The 19,769-nt window shown below is 38.2% G+C and overlaps 1 protein-coding gene across 2 annotated transcripts in view; it reads left to right on the plus strand.

Moving 5' to 3' along the window:
* The first annotated feature begins 2,855 nt into the window (after positions 1 to 2,855).
* The window catches only part of SLAMF6 (SLAM family member 6), a 37,387-nt gene continuing 20,473 nt past the window's right edge, over positions 2,856 to 19,769 (plus strand). Inside the window, exon 1 of one of the 2 annotated variants that reach the window (XM_073008220.1) lies at positions 2,856 to 3,049. In XM_073008220.1, the coding sequence (XP_072864321.1) occupies positions 3,001 to 3,049 (49 nt within the window). In that variant the 5' untranslated portion in view covers positions 2,856 to 3,000. The remainder of the gene's footprint in view (positions 3,050 to 19,769) is intronic. The other variant, XM_007976487.3, reaches the window with a different exon arrangement.

The raw sequence follows: 19,769 nt of genomic DNA on the forward strand, positions 1-19,769 counted from the left end.
AAGCTTATCCACCATGATCAAGTGGGCTTCATCCCTGGGATGCAAGGCTGGTTCAACATTCGCAAATCAATAAACATAATCCAGCATATAAACAGAACCAAAGACAAGAACCACATCATTATCTCAATAGATGCAGAAAAGACTTTTGACAAAATTCAACAGCCCTTCATGCTAAAAACTCTCAATAAATTCGGTATTGATGGAACGTACCTCAAAATAATAAGAGCTATTTTTGACAAACCCACAGCCAATATCATACTGAATGGGCAAAAACTGGAAATATTCCCTTTGAAAACTGGCACAAGACAGGGATGCCCTCTCTCACCACTCCTATTCAACATAGTGTTGGAAGTTCTGGCTAGGGCAATCAGGCAAGAGAAAGAAATCAAGGGGATTCAGTTAGGAAAAGAAGAAGTCAAATTGTCCCTCTTTGCAGATGACATGATTGTATATTTAGAAAATCCCATTGTCTCAGCCCAAAATCTCCTTAAGCTGATAAACAACTTCAGCAAAGTCTCAGGATACAAAATTAATGTGCAAAAATCACAAGCATTCTTATACACCAGTAACAGACAAACAGAGAGCCAAATCAGGAATGAACTTCCATTCACAATTGCTTCAAAGAGAATAAAATACCTAGGAATCCAACTTACAAGGGATGTAAAGGACCTCTTCAAGGAGAACTACAAACCACTGCTCAGTGAAATCAAAGAGGACACAAACAAATGGAAGAACATACCATGCTCATGGATAGGAAGAATCAATATCGTGAAAATGGCCATACTGCCCAAGGTAATTTATAGATTCAATGCCATCCCCATCAAGCTGCCAATGAGTTTCTTCACAGAATTGGAAAAAGCTGCTTTAAAGTTCACATGGAATCAAAAAAGAGCCCGCATCTCCAAGACAATCCTAAGTCAAAAGAACAAAGCTGGAGGCATCACGCTACCTGACTTCAAACTATACTATAAGGCTACAGTAACCAAAACAGCATGGTACTGATACCAAAACAGAGATATAGACCAATGGAACAGAACAGAGTCCTCAGAAATAATACCACACATCTACAGCCATCTGATCTTTGACAAACCTGAGAGAAACAAGAAATGGGGAAAGGATTCCCTATTTAATAAATGGTGCTGGGAAAAATGGCTAGCCATAAGTAGAAAGCTGAAACTGGATCCTTTCCTTACTCCTTATACGAAAATTAATTCAAGATGGATTAGAGACTTAAATGTTAGACCTAATACCATAAAAACCCAAGAAGAAAACCTAGGTAGTACCATTCAGGACATAGGCATGGGCAAAGACTTCATGTCTAAAACACCAAAAGCAATGGCAACAAAAGCCAAAATTGACAAATGGGATCTAATTAAACTAAAGAGCTTCTGCACAGCAAAAGAAACTACCATCAGAGTGAACAGACAACCTACAGAATGGGAGAAAATTTTTGCAATCTACTCATCTGACAAAGGGCTAATATCCAGAACCTACAAAGAACTCAAACAAATTTACAAGAAAAAAACAAACAACCCCATCAAAAAGTGGGCAAAGGATATGAACAGACATTTCTCAAAAGAAGACATTCATACAGCCAACAGACACATGAAAAAATGCTCATCATCACTGGCCATCAGAGAAATGCAAATCAAAACCACAATGAGATACCATCTCACACCAGTTAGAATGGCGATCATTAAAAAGTCAGGAAACAACAGGTGCTGGAAAGGATGTGGAGAAATAGGAACACTTTTGCACTGTTGATGGGATCGTAAACTATTTCAACCATTATGGAAAACAGTATGGCAATTCCTCAAGGATCTAGAACTAGAAGTACCATATGACCCAGCCATCCCATTACTGGGTATATACCCAAAGGATTATAAATCATGCTGCTATAAAGACACATACACACGTATGTTTATTGTGGCACTATTCACAATAGCAAAGACTTGGAATCAACCCAAATGTCCATCAGTGACAGACTGGATTAAGAAAATGTGGCACATATACACCACGGAATACTATGCAGCCATAAAAAAGGATGAGTTTGTGTCATTTGTAGGGACATGGATGCCGCTGGAAACCATCATTCTTAGCAAACTATCACAAGAACAGAAAACCAAACACCGCATGTTCTCACTCATAGGTGGGAACTGAACAAGATCACTTGGACTCGGGAAGGAGAACATCACACACCGGGGCTTATCATGGGGAGGGGGGAGCGGGGAGGGATTGCATTGGGAGTTATACCTGATGTAAATGACGAGTTGATGGGTGCTGACGAGTTGATGGTTGCAGCACACCAACATGGCACAAGTATACATATGTAACAAACCTGCACGTTATGCACATGTACCCTAGAACTCAAAGTATAATAATAAAAAAAAAGAAATAAGATAAAATAAATAAATAAAATAAAATAAAATTGATAAATGTAAAAAAAAAAGAAAGAAAAAACATAAAACAGAAGAAGAAAAGAAAAATTAGACTTTTAAAAATTTAGTTTTCTTCTGGCTTTTTGTTAGCTTTATACTTAAGTATTTTTCTGATATAATTAGAGTGGAATTGTTTTTCTAATTTTATTTTCAGATTACTCAGTGAGTATACACAATTGCAATTGAATTTTATATGTTGGTTTTGTATCTTTTCACCTTGCTGATCTCACTTATTTGTTCTAGTAGATTTTAGGAAATTCCTTACAGACTTTTACAAATAAGTTTATGAAAGATGCAGTAAAGGACTTTATCTTCTTTCCCCCTACAAAAAAAAAAAAAAAAACAAACAAAAAAAAAAAACGATTTGTGCACTTAGTTCAGAAAAAAGTAAACAAAAAATTAACACAGTTAGAAATTAGGATTTTCAGTTCAGGAGTAAAAGTTCTCACCACGCCTCTGAGAGGAAGGGGAAGTCTCAGTAAAAAGTATTTTCAGTTTATGACAGAAAAGCAAAACGTTGACTGCCTCAAGGTCTCAAGCACCAGTCTTCACCACGGAAAGCATGCTGTGCCTGTTCCAGTCGCTCCTGTTTGTCTTCTGCTTTGGCCCAGGTAAATGTCAATCCAGACCGGTGTAGTCACTGAGTGACTTCCTGGTTTTGTGGCGCTTGCTCAATCTAAATCGTCTGTATATAATTGTCTGTCTGGTTCTCTGCCAGGGGATTGGGGTGGGAAAGGGGACGCTCACAGTGTTACCTGATGTACTACTACCTCCTCTCAACTTTGGATGCGATAAGCCTGAGATGGTTGTCGGTGAACAATTTCAACTGTGTCTGCATGTAAGAAAGTTATTTGCTGGGGCAGAGGAAATAAGTTTTTGCAAGACAAGACTGTTTGTGGTTTATGACCAGCATCTTATGTTATAAAGAGTACCAAGATCAAGAAAATGAGCCCTCATACCAATTTAGCTACTATCATACTGTGAACCTCAGGGAGGTTACTTATCCTTCCTGAACCTCACTATCCTCAGCTAAAATATTAAAAACCTATTATTCAGCTGAGCCAAATTTTCTGGGCCCAATCGAACACACTAAAAATAATCCTCTCACCTTTTGCTCGTTGCGAAAAAAGAAAAAAAAAGGGTTTCCATCTCTCCGCTCCTTTAGTGGAAATAAGGACTAGCTAGTCCAGCAATGCATGGCATTGAGAAAAGCACAGTAATATGACATTGCTTTTCTCACAGCAATATGGCAGTGAGAAAAGAATGAACTGATCCAACTGGCTTCTTGTTCCCTCCTGTCCATTATATGGAGAAGATGAAGATTCGTATCATATTTGGGGAACTACAAATGGTCCAAGGGAGACAAAGTGTAGCATTCAGGCAGAGATAGGCCAGGAGACAACGGAAACCCAGCCCAGAGCTAGCCCAGGGTAGCGGATGAAAGTAGGAAGCATTCACTGAGTGCTTATTGTATTTCAAGTATTGTTCCAGGTGCTGTACACACATTATGAGTCTCATGAGAATTCTATGAATTTATACTATTATTATCTCCATTTTAAAATAAAGAACTGTGGTGAAGTTCACTTAAGTAATTTGCCCAGATTTCATTAGCCAGCATGCAGCAAGCTCTTGTAATAGTCTTGAGAAACAATGACAGTTGAATGAGTGTGGCAGCAGCATAAAAGAAAGAAGGGACCGAAGCAAGAGATCCCATCAATATGGAGTTAAGTAGATTAATTGGCAATTGGAATGAGGGGAAAGGAATAAATATTCATCAAGCGCCTACTGAATGCTTGGCACTGTTCTAATTTGCATGAATACATCATGAACGAAGCAAGCAAAAATTCCTGCTCTCATAGAGTTAACATTTTAGCAGGAGACAAACCGTAAAAAAAAGATAAACAAGTAAAATAGTGTATTTGGTAGTGATAAGGCATAAATAAATCAAGTAGGAAAGGAAGAGATGAAATATGGTAAAGAGGGCAGTGAAATTTCAAACAGGATAAGCAAAGAAAGTGACAAAATTGGAAGGTGGACAGCAGTCACAGGAGGAAGGCGAGTTCAGTTTTGGACCTACTGATTTTAGGATGTCAGTGTTCTATCCATGAGGAAGTTACATGAAAGTTCCTGGGAACTTAGGACTAGGGGTAGGGCTGAGGCTAGAAACTTAAAAAATCAATAGCATAGAGATATGTTACATTGAGGAGAAAACTGGAATGAGTACAGAACTTTGGGAAATACATATAAAATGCAGAAAGAGAATTATTTCTTTCATTCAGGAGCCACTTCCTGACCTGGGAGCAGAATCTTGAGTTTTTGTTTCATTTTTACCTCCCTGCAAAATTAATTCCACCTCTAGAATAAAATATTCTGAATGTCCTCATGTTAAAACTCCTCCTCTTCCCCCTATTTCCATGAATACTTCTTATAATGACCCTATGAAATACACAGTGCTCCAATCTCCACTTCACAGATGGGGAAAGAAGGCACAGAACACTTAAGTAACTTGCTCACTGCCCCATACTTCTAGGGGAAATGGGTATAGAAAGAGAAACACATTTGAATGAGTTTTCAGGAGGCAGATGCAGGTGTTCTGAGACCCAGAAGGAGAGAAGTGGCTGCTAGAATTGGAAATCAGGAAGCCTGGCTCTGGAGTCTGTGCTTATAACAACTTCACTGCACTACTTAGCTTACACACAGTCATATATTCACACAAATGCATACATAATTAGAAAATGTGAGGCTAGCAAAAAATAAATAAATAAATAAGCAGGGGACCTTGATAGAGAAAAACACGGGGACCTGCTTTGGACGGAGTGATGAAGAAAGGACTTTCTGGAAAAGTAACATCTCATCTGATATTTAAAGGGTGTGAAAAGTTAAACAGGAAAAGTCAAATGAAGAAGCTTTTAAGGCAGAGGGAATCAAGTGTACAAAAGCTCTGATGCAGGAAAGAGCCTGGAGTGATTTAGGAAGGGAAAGAAGACCACTGTTGCAAAAGCTTGGGGCAAATGAAATCAATCTTGGAAACAACCATGAAAAACAATGACTCACACCAGCCTACATTTTTTCAAGTGGGTTGGGCAGTATCCTGACTCCTTTTAGAAAATTTAGCTGAAGAGACAAACCATACTGAGAAATAATCCCATTTCCTTTAACTCAAGCCCTGGGTGGCAAAGCTAACAGAACCAAACAATAATTATAACTAAAATCAAGCATCATGACATCCTAGAGAAAATAAATCTCGTTTGTTTCTTCATTTCAATTTTTATAGATGGAAAATTGTCAAACTTAAATGTGCGTATAAATTACTTGGGAGAATCTTACTAAAATGCTGATTCTGGAATAGGGAATGAGATTCTGCATTTCTAACAGGCTCGCAGGTGACACCAATGCTGCCTAACCATGGACCACACTGAGCAGCAAGGTTCTAAATTCCACTGGACTTCAGTCACACTGGGATTGTAGGGAGGAAGAAATAGGAACTAACTTTGAGTGTGTTTGCAGGAAGCAGACAGGTATTCTGATGTCCAGGAGAGAGCAGTGGTTGGAAATGTAAGTAAAACAAACACATGAGGGCTGATTCTGAGGTTGAGTCAAAATGTGCAATGCTCTTCTGTGAAGAGATTGTGACCTGATGGCCCCCTGAGCAGTGTTATCTACTTTTTACCAACCGTCCACATCTTCAAATGTTTGTTGTGCTCAACAGGCAGAGAGCTGTTTTATATTTTTTCATTATCCTCAAAGACACGTGTTTTTCCACCTCTCAGAATCTGCAATCTTCAATGCGGCCTCCAGACATTCAGGCCTCTGTTTTTGGTCCTTTCAACCCAGATTCAGCTTTGGTTGTTTCTCTGTTCACACTCAGACATTTTTTATTAAGGTGAAATTCTTATAACACAAGGTAATAATTTTAAAGTGACATTTTGTACGTTCACAATGTTGTGAAACCACAACTTCTATTATTCTAAAACATTTTCATCACCCCAAAAGGAAACCCTGTACCCACTAAGCAGTCGTTTCCCATTCTCCCCTCCCCCCAGCCCCTGCCAAATACTGATCTGCTTTCTGTCTCTGTGGGTTTACCTATTCTGGATAATTTCATGTAAATGAAATCATAAAACATATGACCTTTCGTGTCTGACTTCCTTCACTTAGCATCATGTTTTCCAGGTTCATCCATGTTGTACCATGTATCAGTACTTCATTCCTTTTTGGCTGAATAGTATTTTATATTCTGTATATACTACATTTTATTTATCCATTCATCTATCAGAGGACATCTGGGTTGTTTTTGCCTTTAGGCTTTTGCGAATAGTGCTATTATGTATACAAGTATTTGACTACCTGTTTTTAATTTGTCTGGGTATATACCTAGAAATGGAATTATTGGGTCATATAATTCTATGCTTAACATTTTGGGAAATTGACAAACTGTTTTCCACAATGGCTGTACTATTTTACATTTTCACTAGCTGTGTACAAGAGTTATAATCTATCCACATCCTCATCAACACTTGTTTTTTTCCTTTTTAAAAAAATTATTATCACCATTCTAATAGGTGTCAAGTGGTATATTATTGTGGTTTTGATTTGCATTTTCCCAATGACAAATGATTTTGAGCATCTTTTCAAGTGTTTATTGGCCATTTGTATATCCTCTTTGGAGAAATGTCTATTCAAGTCCTTTGCCCATTTTAATTGAATTATTTGTCTTTTTGCTATTGAGTTATAGGAGTTGTTTATATATTCTTGAAACCAGACCTTTATATATGATCTGAAAATATTTTCTCCCATTCTGTAGGTTATCTTTTCACTTTCTTAATAATGTTCTTTGATGCACAAAAGTCTTTAATTTTGATGAAGTACAATTTACCTATTTTTATCTTTTTTTCTTTTTTATCATTTTATTTTATTTTTTTTTTTTTTGAGACGGAGTCTCGCTGTCTCCCAGGCTGGAGTGCAGTGGCCGGATCTCAGCTCACTGCAAGCTCCGCCTCCCGGGTTTACGCCATTCTCCTGCCTCAGCCTCCCGAGTAGCTGGGACTACAGGCACCCGCCACCTCGCCCGGCTAATTTTTTGTATTTTTAGTAGAGACGGGGTTTCACCGTGTTAGCCAGGATGGTCTCGATCTCCTGACCTCGTGATCCGCCCGTCTCGGCCTCCCAAAGTGCTGGGATTTATCATTTTATTTTAAGTTCCAGGATACATGTGCAGGATGTGCAAGTTTGTTACATAGGTAAATATGTGCCCTGGTGGTTTGCTCCACCTATCAACCTCACCTAGGTATTAAGCCCTGCATACATTAGCTATTTTTCCTGATGCTCTCTCTCCCCGCTGCCTCATCCCCGACAGGCCCCAGTGTGTGTCTTTCCCCTCCTTGTGTCCATGTGTTCTCATTGTTCAGCTCCCACTTATAGAACATGTGGTGTTTGGCTTTCTTTTCCTGCATTAGTTTGCTGAGAATAATGGGTTCTGGCTTCATCCATGTCCCTACAAAGGACATGATTTCATTCCTTTGTATGGCTGCACAGTATTCCATGGTGTATACGTACCACATTTTCTTTACCCAGTCTATCATTGATGGGCATTTGGGTTGATTTCATGTCTTTGCTATTGCAAATAGCGCTGCAATGAAGATACATGTGCAATGAACATGTACATACACATAGCTTTATAACAGAATGATTTATATTCTTTTGGGTATATACCCAGTAATGGGATTGCTGGATCAAACTGTCTTTCTGCCTCTAGGTCTTTGAGGAGTCCCCACATTGTCTTCCACAATAACTGAACTAATTTACATTCCCACCAACAGTGTAAAAGAGTTTCTATTTCTCCACAGCCTCACCAGCATCTGTTTTTTCTTGACTTTTTAATAATTACCATTCTGACCCGTGTGAGATGGTATCTCATTGTGGTTTTGATGTGCATTTCTCTAATGACCAGTGACGCTGAGATTTTTTTCATATGTTTTTGGCCACATAAATGTCTTCTTTTTTTTTTTTAACACATGAAGAGTAAGTTTAATGACATTCATAGTTACAGATATTCAGAAAACATTTGTTGGAGGAACTAATGAATACTTTTTTTCTTTTAATTTTTATTTTTAGTTCTAGGGTACATGCGCAGGATGTGCAGGTTTGTTACACAGGTAAACCTGTGCCCTGGTGGTTTGCTGCACCTATCAACCCATCACCTAGGTATTAAGCCCAGCATGCATTATCTATTTTTCTTAACGCTCTCCCTCCTGCAACCCCACTTCCCAAGAGGCCCCAGTGTGTGTTGTTTCCCTCCCTGTGTCCATGTGTTTGTTCTCATTGTCCAGCTCCCACTTACAAGTGAGAACAGCCAGTGTTTGATTTTCTGTTCTTGCATGAGTTTGCTGAGGATAATGGCTTCCAGCTTTATCCATATCTCTGCAAAGGACGTGATCTCATTCCTTTTGATGGCTGCACAGTATTCCATGGCGTATATTTTCCACATTTTCTTTGTCTGGTCTGTCATTGATGGACATTTGGTTTGATTCCAGGTCTTTGCTATTGTGAATAGTGCTGCAATGAACATATGCATGCATGTATCTTTGTAACAGAGTGATTTATATTCCTTTGGGTATATACCCAGAAATGGGATTGCTGGGTCAAATGGTATTTCTGGTTCTAGATCTTTGAGGATTCCCACACTGTCTTCCACAATGATTGGACTAATTTACATTCCCGTCAACAGTGTCAAAGTGTTCCTGTTTCTCCACAACCTCACCAGCATCTGTTGTTTCTTAACTTTTTCATAATTGCTATTCTGACTGCCATGAGATGGTATCTCATTGTGGTTTTTTCATTTGCATTTATCTAATGATCAGTGATATTGAGCTTTTTTTCACATGTTTGTTGGCTGCATGAATGTCTTCTGTTAATGTCCTCTGCTCACTTTTTAATGGGGTTGTTTGATTTTTTTCTTGTAAATTTGTTTGAGTTCCTTGTAGATTCTGGATATTAGACCTTTATCAGATGAATAGATTGCAAAAATTTTCTCCCACTTTGTAGGTTGCCTATTGGCTCTGATAATAGTTTCTTTTGCTATGTAGAAGCTCTTCAGTTTAGTTAGATCCCATTTGTCAATTTTTCCTTTTGTTGCAATTGCTTTCAGTGATTTCATAATGAAATGTTTGCCCATGCCTATGTCCTGAATGGTATCACCTAGATTTTATTCTAGGGTTTTTATAGTTTTGAGTTTTACATTTAAGTCTTTAATTGTTTTTGTTTTTGTTTTTTTGAGATGGAGTTTCACTCTGTCATCTAGGCTGGAGTGCAGTGACGTGATCTCGGCTCACTTCAAGCTCCACCTCCCAGGTTCACACCTTTCTCCTGCCTCAGCCTTCTGAGTAGCTGGGACTACAAGCGCCCGCTACCATGCCCAGCTAATTTTTTGTATTTTTAGTAGAGACCGGGTTTCACCGTGTTAGCCAGCATGGTCTCGATCTCATGACCTCGTGATCCACCCACCTTGGCCTCCCAAAGTGCTGGGATTACAAGTGTGAGCCACCGCACCTGGCCTGTCCTTAATCTATTTTGAGTTAATTTTTGTATAAAGTGTGAGGAAGGGGTCCAGTTTCAATTTTCTGTATATGGATAGCCAGTTCTCCCAGCACCAGTTATTAAATAGGGAATCCTTTCCCCATTGCTTGTTTTTGTCAGGTTTTTTGAAGATCAGATAGTGGTAGATGTGCAGTCTTATTTATGGGTTCTCTATTCTGTTCCATTGGTCTATGTGTCTGTTTTTGTACCAGTACCATGCTGTTTTGGTTATTGCAGCCTTATAGTATAGTTTGAAGTTCAGTAGCATGATGCCTCCAGCTTTGTTCTTTTTGCTTAGGATTGTCTTGGCTATATGAGCCCTTTTTTGGTTCCATATAAGTTTTAAAATAGTTTTTTCTAATTTTGTGAAAAATGTTGATGGTAGTTTAATGGGAATAGTAGTGAATCTATTAATTACTTTGGGCAGTATGGTCATTTTCATGATGTTGATTCTTCCTATCCATTAGCATAGAATATTTTTCCATTTGTTTGTGTCCTCTCTGGTTTCCTTGAGCAGTGGTTTGTAGTTCTTTTTGAAGAGGTCCTTCACTTCCTTTGTTAGCTGTATTCCTAAGTATTTTATTCGCTTTGTAACAATTGTGAATGGGAGTTCATTCATGATTTGGTTCTCTGCTTGCCTGTATGTGGTGTATAAGAATGCTTGTAACTTCTGCATTGATTTTGTTTCCTGAGACCTTGCCGAAGTTGCTTGTGAGCTTAAGAAGCTTCTGGGCTGAGATGATGGGGTTTTCTAGATATAGGATCATATCATCTGCAAACAAAGATACCTTGACTTCCTCTCTTCCTATTTGAATACGCTTTATTTCTTTCTCTTGCCTGATTCCCCTGGTCAGAACTTCTAATACTATGCTGAATAGGAGTGGTGAGAGAGGGCATCCTTGTCTTGTGCTGGTTTTCAGAAGAACTGCTTCCAGCTTTTGCCCATTCAATATAATATTGGTTGTCAGTTTGTCATAAATGCCTCTTATTGTTTTTTAAGATATGTTCCATCAATACCTAGTTTATTGAGAGTGCTTAACATGAAGGGACGTTGCATTTTATAAAAGGCCTTTTCTGTGTCTATTAAGATAATCTGTGGTTTTTGTCTTTAGATCTGTTTATGTGATGAATTACATTCATTGATTTGCATATGTTGAACCAGGCTTGCATCCCAGGAATACAGCCAGCTCGATCAGGGTGGATAAGCTTTATGATGTGCTGCTATATTTGGTTTGCCAGTATTTTACTGAGAATTTTTGCATCAATGTCCATCAGGGATATTGGCCTGAAGCTTTCTTTTTTGTTGTATCTCTGCCAGGTTTTGGTATCAGGATGATACTGGCCTCATAAAATGAATTAGAGAGGAGTCCCTCCTTTTCAATTGTTTGGAATAGTTTCAAAAGAAAACTTTTTTTTTTTAGACTATTTATTACTGCCCCAATTTCAGAATTTGTTATTGGTCTATTCAGGGATTCAGCTTCTTCCTGATTCAGTCTTGGGAGAGTATATGTGTCCAGGAATTTATCCACTTCTTCTAGATTTTCTAGGTTATGTGCATAGAGGTATTTATAGTATTCTCTGATGATTGTTTTTATTTCTGTGGGGTCAGTGGTGATATCCTCTTTAACAGTTTTTATTGTGTCTATTTGATTCTTTTCTCTTTTCTTCTTTATTAGTCTAGCTAACCTGCAGTCTATCTATATTATTAGTTTTTGCAAAAAAAAAAACAGATTCTGGACTCCTTGGTTTTTTGAAGCATTCTTCTTGTCTCTATCTCCTTCAGTTCTGCTCTGATCTTGGTTGTTTCTTGTCTTTTGCCAGCTTTGGAGTTTGTTTGCTCTCGGTTCTCCAGTTCCTTTAGTTTTAATGTTAGCATTTCAATCTGAGAGCTTTCTAGGTTTTTGATATGGGCATTTAGTGCTCTAAATTTCCCTCTTAACAGCTGCTTTAACTGCGTCCAGAGATTCTGATACATTGTCTCTTTGTTCTCATTGGTTTCAAAGAACTTCTTGCTTTCTGCCTTAATTTCATTATTTAACCAGGAGTCATGCAGGAACAGGTTGTTCAATTTCTATGTAGCTGTGTGGTTTTGAGTGAGTTTCTTTGTCTTGAGTTCTAATTTAATTATGCTGTGATCTGAGAGACTGTTTGTTATGATTTCAGTTCTTTTGCATTTGGTGAGGAGTGTTTTACTTCCAATTATGTGATCGATTTTAGAGTAAGTTCCATGTGGCAATGCATAGAATGTGTATTCTGTTGTTGTAGGGTGGAGAGTTCTGTAGAGGTCTATCAGGTCCACTTGATCTAGAGCTGAGTTCAAGTACTGAATATCTTTATTAATTTTCTGTCTCAATGATCTGTCTAATATTGACAATGGGGTGTTAAAGTCTCCCACTATTATTGTGTGGGAGTCTACGTCTCTTTGTACGTCTCTAAGAGCTTATTTTATGAACCTGCTCTTGTATTGGGTGCATACATATTTAGGATAGTTCTTCGTGTTGAATTTAACCCTTTGCTATGCCTTTCTTTGTCTTCTTTGGTCTTTATTGCTTTAAAGTCTACTTTGTCAGAAACTAGGATTGCAATCCCTGCTTTTTTCTGCTCTCCATTTGCCTGGTAGATTTTCCTCTATCCCTTTATTTTGAACTTATGCGTGTCTTTGCATATGAGTCTCTTAAATACAGCACACCAATGGGTCTTCACAATTTACCCAGCTTACCATTCTGTATCTTTTAATTGGGGCACTTAGCACATTTACATTTAAAGTTAGTATTGTTATGTGTGAATTTGATCCTGCCATGATGATGCTAGCTATTTGGAAGACTTGTTGATGTAGTTGCTTCACAGTTTCATTGGTCTTCAGTGTGTGCTTCAGTATGTTTTGTAGTGGCTGACAATGGCTTTTCCTTTCCATATTCAGTGCTTCCTTCAGGAGCTCTTGCAAGTCAAGCCTGGTGGTGGATGAATTCCCTCAGCATTTGACTGTCTGAAAAATATTTTATTTCTTCTTTGCTTATGAAGCTTCATTTGGCCAAATATGAGATTCTGGGTTGAAAATTCTTTTCTTTAAGAATGTTGAATATTGACCCCCAATCTCTTCTGGCTTGTAGAGTTTCTGCTGAGAGGCCTGATGTTATTCTGATGGGCTTCCCTTTGTAGGTGACTTGGCCTTTCTCTCTGGCTGCCCTTAACATTTTTTCCTTCATTTTGACCTTGGAGATTGTGGTTGATCCTCTCATGGATCCTCTCACGGAGTATCTTCCTAGGGTTCTTTGTATTTCTTGAGTTTGAATGTTTGCCTGTCTTGCTAGGTTGGGGAAGTCTCTTGCATGATATCCTGAAGTATGTTTTCCAACTTTGTTGCATTCACCCTGTCTCTTTCAGGTACGATAATCAGTTGTAGGTTTGGTTTCTTTACATAATCCCATAATTCTCAGAGGTTTTGTTTTGTTTGTTCCTTTTCATTCTTTTTTCTCTAATCTTGTCTGCCTAGTTTATTTCAGCAAGATAGTCTTCAATCTCTGAAATTCTTTCCTTCACTTGGTCTATTTGGCTACTGACACTTATGATTGCATTGTGATGTTTTCATGTTGTGTTTTTCAGTTCCTTCAAGTCATTTATGTTCCTCTCTAAACTGCTTTTTCTGGTTGATAGGTCCTGTAATGTTTTATCACGATTCTTAGGTTCTTTGCATTGAGTTAGAACACACTCCTTTAGCTCAGCAAAGTTCATTATTATCCACCGTCTGAAGCCTACTTCTGTCAGTTCATCCATCTCAACCTGAGCCCAGTTCTGTGCCCTGCTGGAGAGGTGTTACAACCATTTGGGGGAGAAGAGGCACTCTGGCTTTTTGAGTTTTCAGCATTTTTTAATTGATTCTTTCTCATCTTTCTGAGTTTATCTAGCTTTGATCTTTGAGTCTGCTGACCTTTGGATGGGGTTTTTGTGGGGACATTTTTGTTGATGCTGTTGTTGTTGCTTTCTGTTTGTTTTTCTTTTAGCAGTCAGGACCCTCTTCTGCAAGGCTGCTGCAGTTTGCTGGGGGTCCACTCCAGACCCTATTCACCTGGGTCCCTCCCCACCCTGGAGGTGTCATCAGTGGAGGCTGCAGAACAGCAAAGATGGCTGCCTCCTTCTTCCTCTGGGAACTTCGTCCAAGAGGGGCACCAAACTGATGACAGTGGGAGTGCTCCTGCATAAAGTCTCTGGTAACCCCTGTTGGGGAGTCTCACCCAGTCAGGAGTCACATTGGATAAGGGACCCACTTAATGAAGCATTCCTTGTGTCCCTTGGCAGAAAGGGTGTGCTGGGATGGGGGAGGATCCTACTTATCCATACTGCCCAGATTCCTCAGAGCCAGCAGGGGAAAAGACTAAGTCTGCTGATCCACAGAGTCCGCAGCCCCACTACCAACAGGGGTTCAATCCCAGGGAGATCAGAGTTCTATCCATAAACGCTTGGCTGGAGTTGCTGAAATTCCCACAGGGAGGCCCCACTGAATGAGAAGGGATGAGTCTGGGTCCAGCCTAAAGAGGCAGCCTGGCCACAGTCTGCCACAGTTGCTGTGCTGCACCCTGGGGAATTCCTTCTGGGTCCAAACTACCCAGTCCCTCTGGCACTGGCAGGGGAAAACAGCAGACAGAAGCTGCAGTGATGGCTGCTGCCCCTTCCCCCAGGAACTCAGTAGTCTCAGGCAGTCTGCAGCCAAGTGGTGCCTGAGAATCCGTACAGCTCTGTGCTTGGGATTCAAGGCCCTTGTGGTGTTGGATCATGAGGGGATCTCCTGGTCCATGGATTGCACAGATCCATGGAAAAAGCATGGTTTCCTGGGTGGGGTAGCACAATCACTCACCACCTCCCTTGGCTGGAAGTGGGAGCACCCCTTGTCCCATGCAGCTTCCTGGTGGGCTATCGTTCCACCCTGCTTTTCTTCACTCCCTGTGGGTCATGCCAACCACCTAGTTAGTCCCAATGAGTGAACCTGGATACCTTAGCTGCTGGTGCAGGATTCACTCACTGTTTTTGTTCTTCTCAGTGGGATCCTCCAACCATAGCTGCTTCTAGTCAGTCATCTTGGCCCCTCCCCGCATTTTATCTTTTCTTACTCATGCTTTCGGTGTCATATATCAGAATCCATTTCCAAATCCAAAATCATGAATATTTATTATTATGTTTTCTTCTAAGAGTTTTAGCTCTTATATTTAGGTGATTGATACATTTTGAGTTAATTTTTGCATATAATGAAAGGAAGGGGTCCAACTTCATTCTGTTGTATGTGGATATCCAGTTGTCCCAGCACCATCTGTTAAAGAGAGCAATCTCTCCCTATTGAATGATCTTAGCACTCTTGTCAAAAATCACCTGGCCATAAATGTTTGGGTTTATTTATGGACTCTCAATTTAATTTCATATAGATATCTATCTATATGCCTATTTTTATGCCAGTACGACACTGTTTTGATTACCATATCTGTATCAGTTTTGAAATTGGAAAGTGTGAGTCCACAAATTTTGCTTTTCTTTTACAATATTGTTTTGGCTATTGGGACATCTTGAAATCACATGTAAATTTGAGAATTAGCTTTTCCATTTATGAAAAAATCAAAATTTTGATAAGGATTGCACTGACTCTATAAATTGCTTTGGGTGGCATTGGCATATTAATATTATCTTCCAATTCATGAACATACGATGTATTTCCATTTATTTACATTTTCTTTCTTTCAGAAATGTTATTTAGTTTTCAGTGTATTATCTTGAACCTCTCTGGTTAAGTTATTGCCAGGTATTTTGTTCTTTTGAATGCTACTGTGCATGGAACTGCTTTTCTTAACTTCTTTTTCAGATTGCTCATTGCTAGTGTGTAGGAACAGAACTGATTTTTATATATCGATCTTGTGTCTTACAACTTTGCTGAATTTATTTATTAGCTCTGATCATTTTTGTGGATTCTTTAGGATTTTCTATTTTCAAAGTCATGTTATCTGTGAATAGGAATAGTTTTACTCCTTATTTTTCAGTGGAGATGCATTTTATTTATTTTTCTTGCCTAATTGCTCTGGCTAGAACTTCCAGTTCAATATTAAATAGAAGTGGTGAGACTGGGCACTGTTGCCTTTTCATGATGTTAGTTGAAAGGCTTTTAGTCTTTTATCCTTGAGTAAAATGTTAGCTCTGGGTTTTCATAAACGCCTTTTATCAGACTGAGGAAGTTCCCTTCTATTTCTAGATTCTCAAGTGTTTTTATTAAAAGAGTGCTGGATTTTTTCAAATGTTTTTTCTGCATCAACTAAGATGGTCATTTTTCTATTTTCTTCATTCTGTTAATATCATATACTGCATTGATTGATTTTCATGTATTGAACCAGTTTTGCATTTCTGAGATAAATTTCACTTGGTCATGGTGTATAATCCCTGTAATATGAGCTGGATTCAGTTTGTTAGTATTCTGTTGAGAGTTTTTGCATCAATATTCATAAGGGATATTGATCTGTAGTTTTCTATTTTCTGATATCTTTGGCTTTGGTATCAGGGTAATGCTAACCTAATAAAATGAGTGAGGAAGTGTTTTTTTCCTCTTCTGTTTCTGGGAAGAGCTTGAGAATAATTGATGCTAATTATTCCTTGAATAATTAGTAGAATTCACCAGTGAAGCCATCTGGCTTTTCTTTATCAGGAGGTTTTTGAGTACTGATTCAATCTCTTTTCTTGTTATAGGTCCTCTTTAATTTTTTATTTCTTCTTAAGTCAGTCTTGGTATTTTATGTGTTTCCAGAAATCTGTTTCATCTAGGTTATTCAATTTGTTGGCATATAGTTATTTAAAGTGTTATTTTAATCCTTTTAATTATTATTTCCATAAGATCTGTAGTAATTTCTCCACTTCCAATTCTAATTTTAGTAATTTGAGTTTTTTCTCTTTTTTTCTTTGTCAATCTAGCTAAAGGTTTGTCAATTTTGTTGATCTTTTCAAAGAACCAACTTTTGGTTTCATTGATTATCTCTCTTGTTTTTCTATTCTCTATGTTATTTATCTCTGCTCTAATTTTTATGATTTTCTTCATTCTAATAGCTTTGGGTTTAGTTTGCTCTTCTTTATCTAGTTTTTTAAGGCATAAATTTCCTCCTTCTTTATGTTTTTATTATACTTTAAGTTCTAGGGTACACGTGCACTTTGTGCAGGTTTGCTACATAGCAAACATGTGCCATGGCACATTTGCTACATGTGCCATGTTGGTTTGCTGCACCCATCAACTCATCATTTACATTAGGTATTTCTCTTAATGCTATCCCTCCCCCAGCTCCCCACTCCCTGAGAGGCCCCGGAGTGTGATGTTCCCCAGTGTTGTCATTGTTCAATTCCCACCTATGAGTGAGAACATGTGGTGTTTGGTTTTCTGTCCTTGTGATAGTTTGCTGAGAATGATGGTTTCCAGCTTCATCCATTTCCCTGCAAAGGACATGAACTCATCCTTTTTTATGGCTGCATAGTATTCTATGGTATATATGTGCCACATTTTCTTAATCCAGTCTATCATTGCTGGACATCTGGGTTGGTTCCAAGTCTTTGCTATTGTGAACAGTGCCACAATAAACATACATGTGCATGTGTCTTTACAGTAGCGTGATTTATAATACTTTGGGTATATATCCAGTAATGGGATCATTGAGTCAAATGGTATTTCTAGTTCTAGATCCTTGAGGAATCACCACACTGTCTTCCACAATGGTTGAACTAATTTACACTCCCACCAACAGTGTAAAAGCATTCCTGTTTCTCCACATCGTCTCCAGCATCTGTTGTTTCCTGACTTTTTAATGATCACCATTCTAACTGGTGTGAGATGGTATCTCATTGTGGTTTTGATTTGCATTTCTCTGATGACCAGTGATGATGAGCATTTTTTCATATGTCTGTTAGCTGCATAAATGTCTTCTTTGGAGAAGTTTCTGTTCATATCCTTTTCCCACTTTTTGATGGGGTTGTTTGTTTTTTTTCCTGTAAATTTGTTTAAGTTCTTTGTAGATTCTGGATATTAGTGCTTTCTCAGATGGGTAGATTGCAAAAATTTTCTCCCATTCTGTAGGTTGTCTGTTCACTCTGATGGCAGTTTCTTTTGCTGTGCAGAAGCTCTTTAGTTTAACTGGATCCCATTTGTCTATTTTGGCTTTTGTTGCCATTGCTTTTGGTGTTTTAGTCATAAAGTCCTTGCTCATACCTATGTCCTGAATGGTATTGCCTAGGTTTTCTCCTAGGATTTTTATGGTTTTAGGTCTAACATTTAAGTCTCTAATCCATCTTGAATTAGTTTTTGTATAAGGTGTAAGGAAGGGATCCAGTTTCAGCTTTCTACATATGGCTAGCCAGTTTTCCCGACACCATTTATTAAATAGGGAATCCTTTCCCCATTTCTTGTTTTGTCAGATTTGTCAAACATCAGACGGTTGTAGATGTGTGGTGTTATTTCTGAGGCCTCTGTTCTGTTCCATTGGTCTATATCTCTGTTTTGGTACCAGTACCATGCTGTTTTGGTTACTGCAGACTTGTAGTATAGTTTGAAGTCAGGTAGTATGATGCCTCCAGCCTTGTTCTTTATGCTTAGGATTGTCTTGGCAATGTGGGCTCTTTTTTGGTTCCATATGAACTTTGAAGTAGATTTTTCCAATTCTGTGAAGAAAGCCATTGGTAGTTTGATGGGAATGGCATTGAATCTACAAATTACCTTGGGCCGTATGGCCATTTTCACAATATTGATTATTTCTGTCCATGAGCATGGAATAGTCTTCCATTTGTTTGTGTCCTATTTTATTTCATTGAGCAGTGGTTTGTAGTTCTCCTTAAAGAGGTCCTTCACATCCTTTGTAAGTTGGATTCCTAGTCCTCCTTCTTCCTTTCAGAGGGATAGAAATATCCCTCAGCACTACTTTCACTCCATTCCATAAGTTTTGGTAAGCTTTTTTTTTTGTTTTCACTTGTGTCAAGTTATATCCTAATTCCTCTTGGTGTTTCTTCTTTGATCCATTGATTATTTTACACTATGTTGTTTAATTTTGACATATTTGTGATTTTTCCAATTCTCCTTCTGTTCTGGATTTCCAGTTTTATTCCATTATGGTCACAGGAGACATCATATAATTTATGTCTTTTATAGTTTATTGAGACTTGTTTTTGTGGCCTAATATATGGTCTGTCCTATGAGAACGACTTATGTGCATTTGAGGAAATGTATATTTTGCTGTGTTTGGATATGGTGTTCTTCGTATATATGTCAGGTACTGTTGGTTTATAATGTTTTCCAAGTCCTCTATTTCCTTATTGATCTTTTCTCTAGTTGTTTTGACCATTATTTCAAGTGAGGTATTGAAGTCTTCAACTATTACTGTAGAACTATCTATTTCTCCCTTGAATTTTGTTAATGTTTGCTTTATGTATTTTGGGGCTGTTGTTTGGTTCATATGTGTTTATAATTGTTATAACTTTTTGCTGGGTTGACTCTTTTATTAATGTATAATGTCCTTTATTGTCTCTACTAATAATTTTTGACTTAAAGTCTGTTTGCCAATATTAGTATAGCTACTGTAAGTCTCTTTTGGTTACTACTTGCATGGAATATCATTTTCTGTCTTCTTACTGTAAATGTATTTGTGCCTTTGAATCTAAAGTGAATCTCTGTATGTAGAAAATAGTTGAATCCTTTTTTTCCAATTCATTCTGCCTATCTCTGTATTTTAATTGAAGAGTTCAATTCATTTACAT

Source organism: Chlorocebus sabaeus, chromosome 20 (assembly GCF_047675955.1).
Source record: "Chlorocebus sabaeus isolate Y175 chromosome 20, mChlSab1.0.hap1, whole genome shotgun sequence".
Classification (NCBI taxonomy): domain Eukaryota; kingdom Metazoa; phylum Chordata; class Mammalia; order Primates; family Cercopithecidae; genus Chlorocebus; species Chlorocebus sabaeus.